Source organism: Poecilia reticulata, chromosome 2, assembly GCF_904066995.2.
Source record: "Poecilia reticulata chromosome 2, P_reticulata-male-v2, whole genome shotgun sequence".
NCBI classification, from domain to species: Eukaryota; Metazoa; Chordata; class Actinopteri; order Cyprinodontiformes; family Poeciliidae; genus Poecilia; species Poecilia reticulata.
The window spans coordinates 23,109,045-23,129,717 of NC_088831.1; the positions used below are offsets into that span (position 1 = coordinate 23,109,045).

Genomic DNA, 20,673 nt, shown 5'->3' on the forward strand with positions numbered 1-20,673 from the left:
TTAAGTGAGTAACTTGCTTGATGTGAGATCAGATTTTAACAAAATGTTAGTCAAAAAAACCCTCATATTTAAAGAATTAATTTGAAGGTTTTAAATAACTTTACTCAAGTTCTTCATTTAATGCAACAAGTTAACAAAAATCAGGGTTTTTTTGCCCATTTAGTCTCATATCTGCCAACCACAAGAGTTCAGCCGGCTGTCACTAAAATGAGCCGTGTTTGATGAAGCTCTATTGTTATGAAGGCCGACTCACACTCAGTGTTGAGCACATAACGTGGCTTTTCATGGTTAATGATTTACTGCTTTGTGCATTTTCAGCATTCCTCCAAAAAAAGACAAAAAAAAAAAGTTTCTCATATACTTTATTTAGAGGATGTTGTGGTTTTTGCCATTGGACGGTAAAGACGGCGTTTAGCAGACACACTTGCAGCAGCAGTTCCTAAGAAAAGACTAACCAGGAACGACAAATGTTGAACTTAAAATATATCGAATGAATAGATAAAAGGAATTTGACCTTTCAGAGGTTGCATGTCTGCATCAGTTTCCCCACGCAGGCTGCAGTGACATTTGAACTCCTTTATATGTAGATGCTGTTTTAGAAGCAGGAACGTAAGTGGAGACTGTCTGCTGCCATAGAAGCGTGAAAAACCCAGAGAAGCCTTCGGAAGGAAACATCCTCTCCAAGTCCAGCTGAAAGTTAGACACGTTAAGCAGAATCCACTTAAAAATATGATCCACTTTATACTGCAACTCAAGAATTGATCTGAGTGATAGAAACCTTCTGACCGACTCAACCACATTAAAGCTGGTTCTTAAAGTAAAAGTATGTGAGCAGAAAACGGGATCCACTGCATACTTCTGCTTAGATTTCTACCACATAAGATGTCTTTACATTTTAGGTGTCGGCCAACGAGAACGACTCCAATCCAGAAAACTCTGAAAACGAACCGCTGGATGGAACATGCACCAGGAGGTTTTAATTACTGCTGATATTTCAGATTTAAACTTGTAGTTTTAATTCATTTAAGCGTTGTTGGCTTAGTTTAAGAGTGTAAATAAGTCATGATAGTTTTAGTGAAAGTCACCAGTTTCTTGACATCACTTTTTTACACACAAACTGCTCTCTTTGAATGAATGCTTGATTTGCCCACTTTGTACTTTCTTAGATGCTGAAAAGCAAACAGATTACAGATATTGTTAAAAGAAAAAGTATAAATGTTTCCTTTCAGCTGACTGAAGATTGCTCTTTTTTTTTCTTGAAATTCTTTGAGACTTGTCAGCAAATTATACAACTTAGCTGCTATAAGAGTCCTAAAAGCAGAATGATGTTCAGCTTAAAGGACTTCAACCAGGATGGCTTCTTTTCTGAAATCTGGAGAAAAAATAAAGGATATTAGAAAGACCCAGAGAGCAACAAGAAGCCGGGTTAAGCACCATGGAAGATTTGCTCCAGTCGTAAATGAGGAGGAGGCAGCAGCGGCGTTAGGAGGACCTTAAACAACGATTCTCCTCCACAGAGCAGAAAGATGAGCTGCAATTATTCCAGTTTTCACTCTTTTTACTGTTTATAACCACCAATATCAGATGAATGACGCAAGTCCTCACAGTTTCTGTCCCAAAGAGTGAAAGAGCGACCGAGGAGAACGGCCCTTCATGTTTCTCCGCTTCCACGAGGTTACGCAGTGATGCTCAGGAGAAGCTTTAATTTACAGAAACGGTCAGAAAAAGAAGCGCCCCAGACGTCAGCAGCCCCTCACCGACGAGCTTCATTAAGGCTGCTCGGTTTAACGCCGGGCATCCGCTAGCGGTCCTGCGTGGCTCGTTCAGAGTCTTCGTCCTGATGCTCCGCCTCCTTCTCCTCCTCGTCCTGCTCCTCCTTCTCGCTCAGTTCCTCCCCGATCACATCCAGCCTCCCCTCCAGGCCGTTGACGGCTTCCGGCTCCTCCCCCTCCTCGTCGTTGAGAAGCCTGGCCTCCTGCAGCTGCAGCCGCCGCTCTTCGATCAGCAGGAGGCGCTCTCGAACCCCCTCTGCTGTGGCTGCCGTGTCGCTGGGACTCCCAAAGAACTGCTCGCTCCTGAAATGACCACAGGTTTTTGTCATTTCATTTTTTCCCCCTCTTCTTCCAAGAAGCAAATCATTGAATTGAATACATACGTTCTTTAAACTGTTGGAAATACACTTAAAAAAAAAGCTAACTAATGCAACTTATTTTATTGTTAAAAATAAAACAAAACAAGAGGAAATGCTTTCAAAAGAATGAATGGGAAAAAAAGTTGATTAATTGTCATGTAGGGAGGAACCTGATGCTCTGATCACACATTTGGAACATAAAGTAGAGCTATGGTTAAATGAGTGAAAGGTTAGTAAAGGTTTGGGTTTGTACCCATCAGGGAAGATGATGGGTAAAGTGAGTCTGTCCAGCAGAGTTCTGCCTGAAGAGTCGACTTCATCCAGAGACTCCACCTCCACACGCTCCTGCTGCAGCACCTTAAGCAAAATGGACAAAAATAAACATAAAAGGAAATTTTGACTTTGAAATAGGGGTGGAACGATGCATTACAATCACAGGTTGGTGTGTTTTCAGTTTTATCAGAGTTCAATCCATTTTAGCAATGTCTTTACATTTTGTTTATTCTGGCTGTACTCAAAGAATATTTTTCAAATTCGAAAATGTCTTTTCTGTTTTAAACATTAAAAAGAAATGAAGATTTGGTTTGGATTTTTCTTTAAATAATTAAAATGATGAAAGCACAGCCAGTGCCTGGATATGTAGAATATATAACAATGTAACCCCTTAAAAATGGTCAGAGTGAGAGGTCAGACATTTTTCAAAAACATTGTGAAAAGAATTGAGAAGAAAAAAATGCAGGTACACTAGGTTTTTTGTTAATCTATTGTCCCAGCTGTACCTGAATGCAGCATGAGAAGTGGGCATGCTGGAATTAAGAAATATTGGCGACTATTCTGAAAGAGTGATGATATTAAGGCTCTGTGTTGTCTTGGCATACATACTTTTACTAAAGTGCTCAATGCAAATCATGCTAACCGCTAATATGAAACGCAGCATTCAGCTTAAAATGTGAACCCAGTCAAATCTTCTTGTCTCTTTGTGTTGAAATAACAGTAAAGTAATGGCAAACACTGTTATTCAGCAGAAAGAAAATGAGCTAAAATCAGTATTAGCATGTAAAAGCTTTTAAAAATTAGGGCAATCATGAAAACATTTACAAAAACAATATAAGTTAACTATCTAGTAAAGTGCTTAGCTTTATGTCAGAGAGGTCAAAGCAAAAAGAATCAACTAGTCAGTGAGACTCAAACATACAGGAAGATGAATTGATTCAGTGAAACATTATTTCCCAATTATCATAAAATCCCAACACGTTTATCTCCTCTAGTTGTAAAACTCACCCTCTCAGCGGCGGTGTGGAAGTTCAGGGCCAGCTCCAGCCGCTGCTGCCTCTCGTCGGCGCTGACGGTGAACTGCTTCCACACCCGGTTGAGTCGCGGCAGAGTGTCGCCGGACGAGCGCGTCGTGCAGCGCAGCGACTGACAGAGGACCACGGTCGCCTGCAGAAGCTGGCGGCCGTAATCGTAAGTGCTCTGCGAAGGAAAAAAAAGAAATAAAGTTTGAAAAGCAGAGCCTGTTACAAATCAGTGACAAAACTGATGTGTGATAAATAGAAGATGTAAAAATGATTTTGAAGCAGACAACCAACATGTCTCCAACATTAGGAACAGATTTTACTATATAGCAGCAATAAAACTTTCGAGTCTCAGTTTGTGGAAAGTTAAAAATTTCCACAAACATATTTGTAGTTTTTTCTACTCCGTCACCTGAGCCACATCCACAAACTTCTTGTGTTTGTCCAACATGGTCCGTGTCTCCTGGGAGTCGTCTCCCAGCCTGACGTGCGTCTTCAACAAGGCGTCCAACAGCTCACTGAGCCACTCAACCGCCTGAACACACACACGCATGCACACGCACACACACACACAGAAAGATAATCATCTGATCAATACAGGAAGTGTACGTCAGTGTTTGAGTAATCACTTTTAAATTCATATGCGTTTTACCTGCAGAGCATCTTCTTCACATTTAAACAGCTGAACCATCTGCAGCATCTTCAGCCTCCTCACATCCACCATGTCCTCACACCTGAAACACACACACACACACACACACACACACACACACACACACACACACACACACACACACACACACACACACACACACACACACACACACACACACACACACACACACACACGCAGGTCCATTAAATGATTACAGAGTACAACCACTGCTGTACTTAATATCTGCAGTTATGAATAGTGACGTATACAGATCAGAAAATGAAACTCTGCTGTAACTTTGTAACCCGGTTCGTACATTTTTTCCTACATTCACTTATCAAGTATTTTCAAGGTAAGTTTTCAAACTTTTCCAGCACCACACTTTGGAGATAAAAACAAGACAAATGGTCTAAAAATAAACATGATAAATAATTCATAATTGTGATATTATTTATTACCGTTATTAATGTATTGTGATAGTGTCTATATTCTACAGCAGGAATAAGGTAAATTCAAATGACAACATTTTATGTTTTGTTGTCTGACCAGTCAGATGTATAAGGGTGTGTGAGAGAGTGAGACATTTCAAAACACTAATTTAAAAAATAAATAAATAAAAATTGTCAAATTTCTGTGACAATGTTTAGCATATGAAAATATAAGCCAATACTATTACAAAGATCAACAAGTCCTTGAGACATTAGGAATAATAAATATTCATTACACTGGAACGATTCAAACAAATTGTGTTAAATTAAATGCTTACAACACAGAAAGAAAGTTACAAAATAAATCTTTAAAATATGGTCTTGCTAGGTTTTCTGACATTTAGCAAAAATATATAATTTTGGTAATTCTAGCTGAATCAAAGAGTTTATATGTGTTAGGTGAATCAAAATATCTGAGTTCAACAGTAAATAACACTTTTAATCAAACGGTACTCTACACTTTAATACAAAACTGTTCCATTAGGATATCAAGGACTTTCAAGCACTTTCTAAATATTGAAACTCAAGTATTTTCAAGGATTTCCAGCACTCTTCCACAAAGAGGATGGGTGCAGAGCTACCTCTGCTTGCGGAGCTCCATCTCCTCCATCACAGCCTGAACGTGCTGAACGTTGTCCTGCTGCTCTCCGGGCGGGCTCTCCGCCTCCTCCAGAGCCCACGACGCCTGGCCGCACATCTGCTCCAGCACCAGCGTCCCCTTCTGACGGAGCGAGGACAGGCCTGCTTCTGCAGAACAGGCGGAGGGGGGTTGGAGTCACGGAGGACGACGAGGGGGAAGATGCGTTCGCTCGGAGAACAAACCAACAGTCTGCAGTTTCTCCTCCAGCAGTTTGAGGTTTTGTTGAATGGATGCCCCGTCGGAGGGGGACACGTCGGCACAGAGCATGCCCAGGAGGCCGTCCAGCTGCTGAGACAACTGCGGACACAGAGCGCGGGACCGGTCAGGCGCGTCGGCCTCGGACAGCTGGAATGCAATCGGCGCGGTCGGCGTTACCTCCTGCGTGGTGCTGTGGAAGGCGTGCGCCGCCTGCAGGACGTTCTGGCGCGTCTCCAGCTGGGACGCCTGGCTGTAGCAGACGTCACTCAGCTGCTGCTGCAGCCCCTTCAGCTCTGCCACTTCCTCCTCTTCACCGGCGCTGAGCAGGGCAGCGATCTGTTGGTTCAGCTCCACGTACACGGCGAACCACTCCTGCACAAGCAGGGAGAGAGAGAGAGAGGCGGTTCGCATGAAACCACGGAAACGACGCAAACATCCACCTCAGGCTGCTGAACGACGTTTACCAAAAAATGACCTAAATATTTGTATCATTTGTATCATATCAATATTTGTATCATCATCATATCTCTTTAATTTGAACACAGACGTTTGACTAACTTCAGTTTTAATCCATGAACATGAATTTTGTTGTCGAATAAGTTTGTCGCAATAAGGAATCAATCAATTAACAAATAAATTAAAACGAGCTGCTTAATTTCCATTCTGGCGATTCACATTTTTTGAAGGGCAATTTTATAATCCATTTTATTTATGGTTTTGGCTATTAGTGGTTTTTATTTCTGTTTTGTTTTGGTGTTTTATTTTGAGTATTTACGATATCTTCCTCTCCCAGTGTGAAGTGTTCTTTACAAATAAAAGTTTACTGGTCTTTGAGACCAATAAAGTAATGTATTACTTGAAAATGGTCTCAAAACAAGAGTTTTATTCATCGCAATAATTGCTGGCGTTGTCGTGTGTTTTCCTACGCTGTGCTGACTCTCGATCTCTTCGTGTTTCTGCTGCAGAGCCTGCGCCGCTCGCATCGAATCGCCGATCGTTTGCTGAGTCTTCAGCAGCTCTGAACCGGGACCCTGCAGCCAGTTCACCACCTGATGAAAAAAAGATGCAAAAAAAAAACATGCTTATCTTATCTGTGGGTATTTAACATTTATTGATTTCATATCAAATAAAACTGTCAAAACATAGCAGAGTGAGACACAGGCAGCAAAACCAGCCGCCTTCCCATTAAAGCATCCCCAGCAGTTCGGCCGTCATACATTGTTAATGTTAGCATCGATGTCGATCACATGTCAGGCGCATCGTAGCTTTCATACTAAATGAACTGGATATATGTGGAGGTCTCCATATTTTTTAACCACTCAAAGTGCTTTCTGTCTGTCGGCAGATTCATCCGACACATTAGGAGCGTTTGTGGGGTTCAGTCAGTAGGCAGGCTAACAGGATGTCCATTAAAACACGCCAAGCATCCTCCTCCAGAGGGAGTTAAAAATAATAATAAAAAAAGGCACAGTAGTTCACATGAGCAACCAGCAGGGGGCTCTGACGCTCTACCTGCCGCTCTATGTAAAGTAATCCTCTCCACTACAGACGAGTGAATGACCTCAAAGCGTTATGAGGGACCGCTAGACTCGTTTTGCTGTCTTAGCTTAGCAGTTTGAACACAATCTGACTTGTAAGTCACAGGTAAAAGTTTTAATAAAGTCAATCTATTTTACTTTTTGATAAAGCCAGTTAAAACTGTGATTACAGGCTGTTTGAATTTAGAGTTGAATCTAAAGTGATACCGTTACCATCAACGTCACAAGTTAGCGTAATGCATTTCAGAAAAAGAATATTTACTTTAAAAAGGTAAGTTAAACTAATAGGAGGAGAAGGTTTGTAAGGTTTGAGCTGAAATTAAAGTAAAATGAATTTTTCTGCCGTTTTCATGTTTGTTTAGAATAAGCGGATTTCTGGTTCCCTTTTAGGTTCACTCATGAGTTTCTGCATGAAGAAAACTGCACAGATTCATCATAACTGTGTTAACTAGGGTGAAATATTCATGGTATCAGACTAAACGGCAACATCTGCAGATGTTTGGTTGCTTTCCTGTCAGAATCCTGAGTTAATTGTGTTTATCAGGTCAGTGGCGCCTTAAGCAGCACACAAACACGACCACAGTTCGATCCAGAACTAGGCCAACCCCCCCTCCCCGCCTCAAATCCTCTTGAGCTATTGGGCGACTTGTTGTGGTTACTATAGCAACCCCAGGCTCATTTCCAAGATGATGTTGTTACCCATCAGCCCCTGCGGCTGTAAGACCTTCAGTCAGCAGAGAATACCGTTCTTGTGCTGAAAGCTCCGAAGCTGTGCCGTTTCTGAGAGTTGAAGGTTAAAACTGATGAATACAGAGGAATGAATGCTGCAGCATCCGCCTGACACCATTACACATTTATAACCTGCTCAAAGACATAACTCTGACTTTGAAAACGTGTATGAGGATGAGAAAAATTAATATAAATTAATATACTGAAGTGGTTGCAGGTTGGCTTTTCATTTTATATTATTTCTGCATATCTTTCCAGAACAAATTTTTCAGTCCTTTCAACTAAGAAAAGAAAGAGAAAGAGAGAAAGAAAGGAAAACAAAAGGTAAGGAGGACAGACAAGGAAAGAAGGAATTCAGCGTTTTCCCCAGTGTATTATAAGCCTGGCGGGCCACCAGGCTTTACTTGTGCCCCCACCAGGCTGAGCATTGCTTATTTAAATGACCAATAAAGAAGAAAGGGATGACACAAAGAATGAAAAAAGGGAAAATAAAAGAGTAGGAGGGCATGTGGCCGGATGGAGAGAAGGAAGTATACATTGAAGAAGGACTCAAGAAAATGAAATGGATACTTAGAAGAACAAATGGACGAGGAGAAAAGTCTAGAAATACAAATAAGTTTATATATTCATATGCTCCTTTTCTGAACTGATCCAGAAAATACTGGAACCAGATCATTTTATTTGTTGGACCCCTGCTGTGATTTTCTACTGAATTAATTTGTTCTGGTTCTCTCTGTAAAACGGGAGCATTCGTTACCTGCATGACCTTGGTGTGGATCTCGTCCAGCTGCGCTCTCTTGTTCCGCTGCCTGCACAGCTCCTGGTATTTGGTGTACTGCTCCCTGAGCGAATCCAGCAGCTTCGTCACCTGAGGCTGAGCCAGCAGCTCCTCCTCCATGGGGCACCAAGCTGGAGCTGGGAGAGACAGACACCAGAGTCGATCACGGCCGTGTTTGAAACAGGTTTTAGTGACAGCATCGTCAGATGGAGAGACGGGAATTCATTAAAGACTGAACGCTGCGTGTAAGGAACCACTTAAGTACTAAAAATGTATCTATTTTTCAATGGCACTGTTGCACAGTCATAAAGCACTTTGGGGAAACAACTAAACATTTATCCTGACAATTTTTTTTCTTTAAGCCCCATAATGTCAGAAAAACAAGGATAAAGGAAGCCTCCTGACTAGCTATGACAATTAGCTTAAGTTAGCAAGCTAATTTTAACAACTATTACCTCAAAAGTTAAAATGGAAAAAAAATCTCTGACTCAACTTTGTTGGTTAGTTAAATAAACTGCTTTAACTTAATAATATAATTAATAACTTGACAGAATGCAGTTAAAGATGACTTGCACAGTTAAGCTAGCAGACAGTTGCTAAAGCTAACAACTAGTCTCAACAGTAATGTTACCTGACTTTCATGATTCCTAAAGCAATAATAAAATAAGTTCATATAGCACCAATTTATTTTGCGTCACACAATAAGTAAAAATAATCCCTGATTTCTCTCAGGTCCGAGGCAGCCATTTTTTTTATTAGTTCCTCACCTGCCTGCCCTCCTCCTCCTCCTCCTCCCTCTGAGCCGTTGAAGCGGCGCTGCTGCAGCTCCGACAGCAGCTCGTGACCTGCACACACACATAAGTTCAAACAATAAAGGATTTTACAAAAAATAAAAATATGGGAAACAATGAGGGGTCAGTGTTTGTTTACATGCTGTTACATTATGACAGAAGCTTGTGAATGGAGGATGGTGGTACCACAAACAAAGACTCCTTTAACCTCTGGCCAACACACACAAGCCAGTCCTTTCAATGAGCACATCCACCCAGCATATGCAGATGATGCTAGTGGCTGTTTGGCTTCAGGTTTGGTGTCAAACAAGCCTGTTGGTGTCTAACACCTCAGAGTCAGCACTGGTAACATGAGAAGGGAGACGCTGTCTGGCTGTTCACACTCATTTTAGCTTCACTATGCAAAGCTATGCAAAGCTTACATTATCATTAATTCTGCATGCTACCAAAAAACCCTAACAAAGAATGTCAGGTTGCCAGGTTTTATAAAGACGCAACTGGATTTTACAGCAGGACAATGATCTGAAGCACAGCAGGAAATCCATCTTTGAATGGCTAAAAATGATTTAAAAACAAGACAAGGTTCTGCAGCCCACACTTAAATGAGATTGCAACACTGACGTAACCATAAAGAAGCTGTTCGTGCTAGAAAATCCTCTCGCATGGCTGAATTAAAATAATTCTGCAAAGAGTAGAGGGCCAAGGTGCTAAATGCTTGATTTCAATCTCTCCTGCCAAGGACGGCACAACCAGTTCCCCTAACGAATAAAATAATCCTTTAGCAGCAGCTTTAGTTAAAACTGGTTTCATGTTTTGAAAAACTTAACTTCATAAAAAGAAAAGCAAAAACAGGAGAGATCTCTAAGGAATGTGTCCATTTTTGGCAATGGGAAGTGTTTGTGTTACTGATTTTCATAGCTTCTTTAATAATTCCTTCAGATGATGGCTGCAATGCTTTTGTAAAATAATTATTGCGATTCTGTGAGAATAAAGCTCGTTTTTGTCTTGAGGACAAAGAAATGATTGTTCAGTGAAGCATCATGTCTGTGCTTCGTTATGAGGGATATTTCATCCTCACATTGCTCGTCCAACCTTGATGCGGTTGATCATTTGGCTCTTTGAATCACTGAGGAGTGTTGCTGTAGAAAAGTGGGTCATTAATAAGAACAGAGCTGTTCTCTGTTAGTGTTACTTTAAAACCTCCCATAAAACCATGATAAAATACCTAAACAACTTTTGAATGTGACTTTAAGAAATCTATCAATTTTTGTCCTAGATTCTTTGCCATACACATATAAACTCTTTATTTTATCATTTTAATCATAATCTTGCAGTTGTTACAGTTTCTGCAGGTTTTTAAGACCATTACGAATGGAAATTGACCAAAAAATGCAAATAAATCGTATGGGTTGGCAACAGGGGTAAGTCAATAGGCAAAGACGAATATTGTTCTGTCAACTAATGATAAATTTGCATTTACACGTGATGGATGTGAAAAAAACAGCTAGCTCGTTAGCAAACGTGTGTTAGCAGCAAGTTAGCGGTAGCTGCAGTAGAGACGTCTGCATGCAAGTCAAACTTTCGAAGAAAACTACCTGGGATATATAAGATTAAATAGTCCTATCACAACAATAAATGAATTAAAGGTCAACTTATTACTTTTTCCCTTCAAATTTAAGACAATTTAAGGCCTTACTTTTAGATACATGAATAAAATGTGCAGACACTCTGTATTAGTTGAAATGTTTACGCCACTGGAAATCTGTTGGACCCAACATAAAACTGGTTTATATTCAGAAAGAAAATAATACTTACCAGTCTGGAGGACAGTTTCAGGATCAAAGGATGGCAAGAGAGCTCCATCAGTAGATCTACAAAGATAAAACGGAGCGTCTACTTCAAAACTGTAGCTGTGTGTGACTGTATACATGTCCGGGGATCCTGGGGGAGTCCGCCTACTTGTCTTTGTCCACCGAGGCGCTCTTCTCACTGTCATTGATGATCGTCAGCTCGTCCAGAAGAGACGTCGACTCCTTTGTGAACTTCTCAAAAACCTGAAACGAAAGACAAATAAATGAGGTGTTTATCAGATGCCACGGCAACATCCAGTAAGCTGTAAAAGTAGACGTCATCTAAATATATTTCACTTACCAGCCTCTTGTTGAGCCAGTCGCTGTGGTCGTAGTCCAGACTTCCTCCGAAATCGTCCGTCAGCTGGCACGGTTCGATGTAGCGAGTGAGCTTATTGGCCGAAACCAGGATCACCTGAATCGACGAATGAAGGTTGACAACAGCTGGTGATACTTGAAAGTAACGCCATGCGGCACAGCTACATATAAAGTTTGCTCCCAAGTCTCAAATCATAAATTCAATCATAATTTGACAGAGAAATAAGGGAAGGAAAATCTGAACTGCTTTTAAGACCATTTTATAAGATTCGTTTATAATTTTATATTTTTGTGTTTCCCAATTTCCATCTGTTTAATGATTTTAATCTTTTGTACTTCCATAAGCACTAAAAAAATCTTTTTCAATTTCTGGGATTTATTGTATTACGCTCTAAAACTTAAAAAAGTGAAAAGTGTAGCATTTACTTGGGATTTGGTTGGATTTTTTCCAATGAGTTCACATAAACAACGCATTGTTCAGTACTTAAGTTTACAGCAGGTTAACCAAATTGACAACAATAGGGGCTACTGTAAATATAATACCATAAAAAACATAATACAAAACCAAAATAAATGTTCAATAATAAGAAGACAGCAAATTCTGCTCAGATTTCTTTTTTTTTCTTTTCATTAAATAAACAGCCATCATTGGTAGGGAAAAACATTCTCTCTTCTGTTTCATTTCATCTTTGCTCACCTATGGAAAAACTAGGTTTAAATATGTACTTTTCCAAACAAGCCTCTATTACACGTCCCATAACAGCAGCCTGGCCGTGAACAGAGCAAACCTAATTACAGCTTTTATAACAACTTGAAGCCTTTTATTGCTCCCTCACATCTGTTTTCTTCCTTTACTTAATAACTGTTATTAATTTTCTGCTCACGCCTGAATCACATTCCCTAGGACTCGGCTTTGCAGTGGAGCAGCAGATTGTTCTCTTTTGGGCTGTTTAGCAAACGCACTCGAGAGGCTGGGGATAATAAGAGACTGTGTGGATATCCCAAAATCATACAGGAGCTTTAGGAGATCCTGTGGCGCTGCATTAAATTCTCCAGAATCATAACGTAAGACACGGTTGTGATGTTGATCGTATGTAATAACTCTGGAGGTCTGCTCCTTGGTTCTCCAAGTCGTTATTCTGATTTCCTTCAACAGCAACTACTGACTAAATAGATCGTCTTTGATTTCATCACATTTATAAACAACTCTCTAAAAAAAAAAATCTTAAAATCCATCATTGCAGCTGCATAATTGCACAATGGAAACATTGTGAACATTCCAGTCAAGTCAGGCAGATATGTGTGAAATAAGAAACGGCTACTTGCCTGAACTCGCAACACTCAGCAACAATAAAAGACATTTTTCTTTAAATTGTGCTACATTTATAAGGAAGACGCAGGCTGAGCAGCAGAGGTGAGTTTAGCTTGAGAAAAACAAACGTAACCCATTCTGCCAATGTGAAACAAGTTATTCTGCAATAATAGTCGGAGTCAGTAACAATGAGGAAATAATAATCACATAATTACAGTTCATCAAACTGTTTACATGACAGTTTGGGACTCTTTAACCAAACCTTAATAAAGCCAAGTTTGGGTCTTTATTAGAGCCACTTTGTTTATCATTGACTTTAAACCTACTTTTTTTTTTCTACAAAAAAAACTTGGATATTTTTCTTGGATCAAACTCTACATTATTTTGGTTTGTTTGACCCAAAATACAATTCTTGTGATCCACAGTTCTTGGATCACAAGATGAACTTTTGCCTCAGAGTCTCTGACGGTTTCCTAATCTGAAAACAGAGCGCTCTGTGTTTCAACTCAGCCTGCAAGCTTTAAGAATTATAACAGAAAGAAAAAAAGAGGAAAACAAGCTCACCTTTGAGTTAACGCCAAGTTTAGACAGTAACCTTATTTTTTTTCCCCTCATTTTCACATGAATAGCATCTGCAGTAAGTCTGGCTCAGAAATAAACCTGGAAGAGACAGCTGGCGGAGAGTCTGTCTTCCAGTTGTCACGGCAGAAGATGCCAGCAGTAAACCTGGACTCCAACCAGAGAGTGTGAGTGTGTTTTTGATACAAGTGCTGGGTCAGACGCTGCAGCAGCTGTACAACACACACATCCCGCTGTGTCAACGGCGCTCCATAGCCGAGATGAGTCACATTTCAGCAGCGTCAGTGGGGTCTCCATATCCAGCAGCTGTGCATGTTTGCTTCTGCCCAGGAATGGACAGAGGACGAAGACGCCCAGAGACACAGCAGATTGATTCCACCAACAGTTTGTCACGACTCTCAAAAACTTATGTTTTTGTTTTGTTTCCAGAAAATTGAATCGACACAAATAGTGGGATATAAATTCCTGTTAACTTGTTGAATCCTGTTGAATTTAACCCTTTGCTGCTCACGGACCACTCCGGTTCGGTTTAAAAACAGGGTTACCTTCACCTCCACTGTGACAGATTATCTTCCTGTAACTACTTCTAAGTTGCCACACAACACCAGCCGACTTGATCCGGTTACCGTGGCAACGATCGCCGAGCCAACACGGCTGCGGAAATTTGGGTCAGTAAGACTACAGATCTGTTAGCAAAACCATCTGTCTTTTGGTAAAGGTGGTGACGACAAAAATCACACATGAACACACAAACACACTGCAGTGTCATCTGAGGGGTACGGCAGTGATACTAAAGGCTAACACACACACACACACACACACACACACACACACACACACACACACACACACACACACACACACACACACACACACACACACACACACACACACACACACACACACACACACACACACACACACACACACACACACACACACACAAGTCAATTTGTTCGATACTGTTCAACAGGACAACTTAGATAAAAGGTCTACAACTCCAGAGAGAACAAGGGAATTTTTTTTAAAATATAAAACAGAAAAGCCGTTTTCATTTGCTTTAAACTGGATCCAGGAATGTCCCACAAGAACTGAAGTGTTAGATGAGCTCAGTTATTTGCTTCTCGTCAAAATTAATTAAATCCTTTCTCTTGTCTCTTTTTCCTGCCAATAACTCATCATCGAACACAAAATGCTCTCTGTGCTCCAGTGCAACCCCTCAACTAACAGATTATACGAAGCAGAGATAATCGCTGTTATCCCCATACTCTGTCATGATGTAATTATTGATCAATGAATCTCACCAATTTTAATAAAACACCCACCAAAAATATCTAACACCAAAGAGCAACGTTTGAAAACAAATTCCTCAGATTTTACAGAATAAAAACACTTTATTTTGTGGGAACAAGAACGAGAACCCAAAATTAGGAAGAAGATGAACCAGAAATCAGGAAATGACGATCTCGGCAAAACACAACAGTTATCATCTAATTAAATAAAACACCCAGCAGCTAAAGAAAATTTTTAAGGTAGTACAAGCAGGAGAAAAACGATGATGATGCTTATTTTAAAGAAACATATGGAGTTTGTTCTCTTCTAATTTTAGGCATCACAATGGCAGAACAAAACCATCAATATCCTGTAAAAAAATATCTATTTTTTTTATTTTCAGTTGTTTAATTCTTCTTCTTCTCATCTGCGTAAAAACCAGAACATTATCGCCCCCTATCAGGTTGAATTCAGTATTGCACACCTAGATCTTAAGACACTCAGGGATAAACTACAATTTCATTACAATGTGTTATGCTTGTATTTTTTTCATGTCTGGTATTTACTTTCTAAATATCATCCAAGCATAAAAGAACTAAAAGCTGGTATTACGGTTTTGCCTTTAGCAGGTGAGACTCTTACCTCAAAGCCCAGGCGATCTTTCTCCTTCCAGAAACAGAAGTGGGTGACCTTCTTATCCCAGAATTCATCAGGCTTCACCACACAGACCAGCGACACCTCGGCTGGGATGACGTTCTGAAACCCCACCCACACACCACCATCATCATTAAAAACAAACATAAAAGCTACCAGGCGTCTGACCCTGGAAGAAGGTTTAACGTATTTCCACCTGCAGCATGAGGACCACCGTCTTCACAATGTTCCACTGAGACCGCCGGCCATCCACGATCACAGTGAAACCCCGAGCCTTGCACTTGTCACTGGAAGTGGGAAACGGGAGTTTAGCTTCAACAAGGACTCACAGAAACACTTTAGGCTAGATTGGTTAGCATGCCTGTACCTGGGGATGCTGAGCAAGTAGTCCAGAGTGGCGCTAAGTTCCTCCATGCTGGTCTGGTCCGAGTTGAGGGGGATGGTCAGGATCAGACCACTGCGCCGGTCCTTGCCTCCTGTCACAGACGTCCAGAGAGGTTAGGTCACTGAAGGCAAAGATTTGGGATTAAAGCAACACGACGACAGTTTATTACCTGAGAGGAAGGCCAGCTTCTTTTTTAGGATGGGGAGCATGGAGCTCGCTTCCATGGTGACGCCAGACATCTGGAGAGACATGAGAGACTTCAACCAAAACGCCAACTCACAAGACAAAACTCTTGGTGCTGAGATTACTAACGTACAGCAGGAATTGTTCAGAGGGAATAAAACAACATAAACAGGGCACAACAACGACGAGGAAGCTTCTGGGATTGAGGACACATTTGAGTAGCTGAAGTCACATTAAGCTAATAAAAAAATACTTCACTCTATTCATATCCTTGGTGGAAAAAGACATAAATCCTCCACTTCAGACAATTAAACTTTTATACACAAAGCAGTCGGCCAGCGACTATAAATCCTGTTCAATGCATGAGTTTAATCTAAGGACTTTCACCACATCAATCAACAGCCTCCATGTTTTTACAGTCAACTTAAATAAAAATTCTATTAAGGTTTGGCACATAGATTTAGATGCACAAACAAAGATAATCTTGTAATTCCTTAATTTTCTGTTGTATATTCAGAATACTATCAGCATCAAGGCTGCTGCAGCACATTTTCCTCCTTACTGCGTTAGGAAAAAGTCATCATCTCAACAGACAAAAGGCAAAACCAGCCTCATCATCTTATTTTTCTTTCCAGCCTCAACTTCAATTGATGCCCGAGCAGCTCATTGGAAATGAATATTAATTTCACTATTTGTTTTGATTTTATCTTCAGATGCCCTCCTGTTACACACTTCATATGAACAACTCTTTGGGTCTTTAACAGCAAAGAGAAATTAAGATTGATTTGGTTGGTCATTGAACACATCATGAACATTGTGAAAACAAACAAACAAAACTAAAGGAAAACAAAACATCCAGCATCCCAGACTGACTTGTGATGAAATTTTAGTTTACAAAACTACAGAAGGCAGAAAACATCCATGATTTTGTGTAAAATCTCATAATTTACTAGAAATATTATGCTCTGCGGGCTTTTGTTGTCTGTCAAAACTGAGTGAGTCAGCTGTCAAATGTGTACAAAGGGCTTTGAGTGTAATATCTGTGACGAAGACCTCAAAAGATAAACACCCTGAGCAAGACGGGGGATGAGTGCGTCTCAGCTCATCACCTGAAACCACCTGCAAAGAAAAGCCCTCAAAACACACAGAGACGTCACAGATGTTAAAAGACCTGTGGGGGGAGAAAAGTGTCACCTTTTCTCCTGTGAGGTTCAGAGTTGAAGAACAGAACCAAGTTCATGAGTGACAAACCATGAAAAGAGGAAGTTTGAGTTTCTTCAAAGAATATTTTACAACCATCAGAGCAGCTGAAGTGCTGAACAAATAAGGCAGGGACAGTTCTGTTATTTTTCCCAAAACAGATTTCCTCCCAGCTGGCGATGCTCCCGGCAGATTCCAGTTGCTGGCTCCGGCTCGTCTGTGATTTACTGCCTGTTTAATCAGGTTGTTTTCTTTTTTTTTTTTTCTTTCCCGGTCGCACTCAGCAGTCTGACCGTAAATCAGCAGGTTTGTGTTTTTGTTGGTTTAGTGGCTGGCGAAACATCTGTGCTGCTCTACTGCACTTTTCATCTGTCAATTATTTCTCCTGCCTACTGTCATCGTCTTTGAAGGCAGTCATTGTGGCAGGGTAATAGTGAACTATAAAATATCCTGTCTCAGCAAGTGGTCTGGAGACATGATCTCTTCAAAGCTCATCGATTGTGAGTTTTTCTTTATAATTGTAAGCTGCTGGCTCTTAATTTTACTATTTAAGACCATGCTTAACACTTGAATTGCTGTCATTCCAAATTTACTATCAAACCAGTCACGCTGTGGAAAGTAAAAAGGATTGCAGCCCATCACTCTTATTAGGATAATCCTGCTTTAAAACTACGATTAGCATATCCGTGAAGCATTAAACTGCAGGCTGGAAACCAGAGCTGATAGCCCAACTAATTAAGCAGATAATATTCAAGGGACTCTATAAAGGGCATGACAAAAAAAACTATCTCTATGTATCAAAACAAAATAAGAATAAAAACACAATATTACCTGTAAAAATTATGTTATTTTATGTTTTCAGCAGTAGAAAAAGTACAAAACCATGGGCCTGGTTAAACTGACTGACAGGTTCTTAACTATTTTTAAAAGGATCGAGTGATTCATCCAAACCCATCGGGGAGGAAAGTTGTTCCACAGCCTGCGGGCCACAACCTGAAGAGTATGAGCTCCTTTACTCATACGCCTTGTAGGCATATAAATTATGATAACAGCGCAGATAGTTCATACGGAAAAATTAATCATCAAATTATTGATTTAATCCAAAGTTCCCTGTTTTAGTCATTACAGTGAAGTATTTTTTGTATGTTTTTGACCAATTAGTGCCCTTGCTACCAAACAAATGTACCGTTACACTCCGAGTCCGACGACTCGGCATAAAACTAGCAACTACACATTTCTCAAACTCCCTTTAGATATGGTTTATTACCTTTAGGAAAATATGCTAAGAACAGTGATGCCATTCGTTTTATGTTGTCCATAACCAAGATTTAAAAAATCAAGCACATGCATTTGTTGACATCACAGGTATAAGTTGCCTTCATTTCTCTTTGTTTGCATGTTTTCATTCAAATGAATCCTTCAAAATGTGTTTACTTGTGCCAGCTTTTCAGCTTGGTTTATGTGCCTCTTGTGATGTCATACACCCAAATACACACAAAGAAGTAAAAACTGTTTTTTCTTCAGTGCGCTTTTGAGGAAACTTAGCATTTACGGAAATCCTGAAGGGGAAAGCTATGCTTAACTACCCAGCTGTGTTTTTATTATTTTTGTAAGTGAAAGAACATTTTCACTCGTTTCTTTAACTATTTGAATACTGGCCCCAATGTGGCCCCATACATTTATTTCAACCCCCCGTTTTGTGTGTGTGTGTGTGTTTTTTTTTTTTTTAGACTATTAGGGTTAATTTTGGTGTTACCGCAGCACTCAGGCTATCCTGCTGCAGCAAAGCTTCACCTTGGTCTGCGTTCCTGCAGTCTCCCTGCAGCATGGCTCGGCCCAACACGGCTCGGCTCGTTTCAGCCCGACCCAGCGACACAATGACCTACATTCTGCAGCCACATACTGCGGTGGCTGCGGGTGTAAACCTCCATCATCACGGCGCCCACCCACCCACCACCGACAACTTCAACAATGAGTATTGATCCGGTGGCTTTTCTTACCTTTTCGTCAAATCCGCAGCATTTTCCACTGTCCCAAATTTTCTCCTCCCAGTCCTCCTCCTCCTTTTTCTTGTCTTCTTTTTGCCCTTCACTCCTGTCGCTCTCCTTCTTCTTCCAGAGTCTCACTAACCAGCAGAAACGACTCGCGTTTTATATGTTTTTTTTTTTTTTTTTACTGAAATCCTTAGTTTGCTCCCTCCTCTGCTTCAACAACAGTAAAGCAACACACACAAACCAGGCGGTGGAGCCCGTCGCACTGCGCAGGCTCAGTAAAGTCAAATCAAAAATTCCAACTTCCGGTGTTACGTCGAATTCTGGACCCGTTGCGTTTTCAGTAATATGACACAAGGGGGCGCTGTTCCTTCATACATCTGCTGTCTCTTATGTCCCTAAAATCTGGTTCATGAGTCTCACACATGAACTTCTCTACTCCTCACTTCAGGAAACGCACCATAAAAAATTATTTCATTATTTAAAACTAAATTCATACAGCACAGTAGCACAGTTAGCAGTTTGCACTGCATGCACAACAAGAAAAGTTCTGATTTGCCAGGGCTGGTCTGCATGGCGTTGCATGTTCTCCCTGGGTTCTCTCCAGGTACTGGGGCTTCCTACCAAAGTCCAAAAACGTGGATGTTAGGTTAATTGGTCTCGCTGTTCATGGTTCTTTGACCTGTGTGTTTCTGTGATTGTCCATGGTCTACTCTGCTTCTTGCCCAGTGACTGCTGGAAACAATCACCAAACCATCAACAGACAAGTGTATATGGATGAACAAAAACACAGAGTAATATTAGACACAGAGTGATATGTTTCAAATGTTACATGAGACCAATAACATAATTTGCAATAAAAAAATGCTGTGCTACAATCATTCTATAAGATATGTAATCATAGACTGTTAAATTGACAGTTGTCTAACAGATGCCTAACAGTTGTCTAACTATATGCTAGGTTGTAGCACCTGTATGCTAGGGCTACAACCTAGCATGTAGAAAGTTAAGTGGAGGAAAAGCACCATTGTAGAAAAGGTGCTCAGGCAAGGTTTGACATGAGCTTAGGGGAAAAAGGACTGTGACATTTTTGCATTTTATTTGTAAACCAAAGTCCAACCCAGGAACCAGGAAATTCTAAGGAACCAGAAAATTTTGTACCACTTCATGCTTCATCCTACTGAAAAGCTTTATGGAGATGCCGATTTCCTTTTACAGCAGGATGTGGCACCAGCCCACCCTATCAAAGGTACCAATACCTGCATTAATTACCATGGGTTAGGGTTAAACTGGCCCCATGAAGAGTAAGTTTTAAGGAGGATGAAAGAGTAAACAATGAAGACAAGCTGATAGCCACTTACTGTCCAGTATATCTATATAATTTTCAATAAACTCAGATTTATAAATAATTTTTTATTGGTCATATGTAACATTCAAACTTTCAGAAAAGTTTCAGAAAATGCAAAGTTTTGTTCAGCTGTTAGCCATGATGATCATCAATAAGCAGAAATAAATTAGCAGACATAAATGTACAGTGTGTAAGTTTCACTGTTTGAATGAATTTGTGAAATAGATTTTAAAAAATTCTAGCTTACCGTACTCAGCTGACACTGAATGTTATTCATGATCAAACATTTAGCGACACAAGTTGATGCTTAATGGCTTTCAGGCCAGCAGGGGGCTCCA

General features: G+C 40.4%; 1 protein-coding gene across 1 annotated transcript; it reads right to left on the reverse strand.

The window, feature by feature from the left end:
- Window positions 1-345: 345 nt before the first annotated feature.
- Window positions 346-19,264, reverse strand: sestd1 (SEC14 and spectrin domains 1). Its single transcript, XM_081600843.1, has 19 exons — window positions 18,997-19,264; window positions 15,783-15,852; window positions 15,596-15,704; window positions 15,425-15,515; window positions 15,217-15,330; window positions 11,395-11,508; window positions 11,203-11,297; window positions 11,059-11,114; window positions 9,220-9,297; window positions 8,432-8,589; window positions 6,334-6,456; window positions 5,585-5,779; window positions 5,392-5,506; window positions 5,151-5,316; window positions 4,079-4,160; window positions 3,839-3,961; window positions 3,413-3,604; window positions 2,385-2,488; window positions 346-2,075 (listed from the first exon to the last, which is right to left on the reverse strand). The coding sequence occupies exons 2-19, from the start codon at window positions 15,850-15,852 to the stop codon at window positions 1,802-1,804; spliced, it is 2,259 nt and encodes a 752-aa protein (XP_081456969.1). The 5' UTR covers window positions 18,997-19,264; the 3' UTR covers window positions 346-1,801.
- Window positions 19,265-20,673: the final 1,409 nt, after the last annotated feature.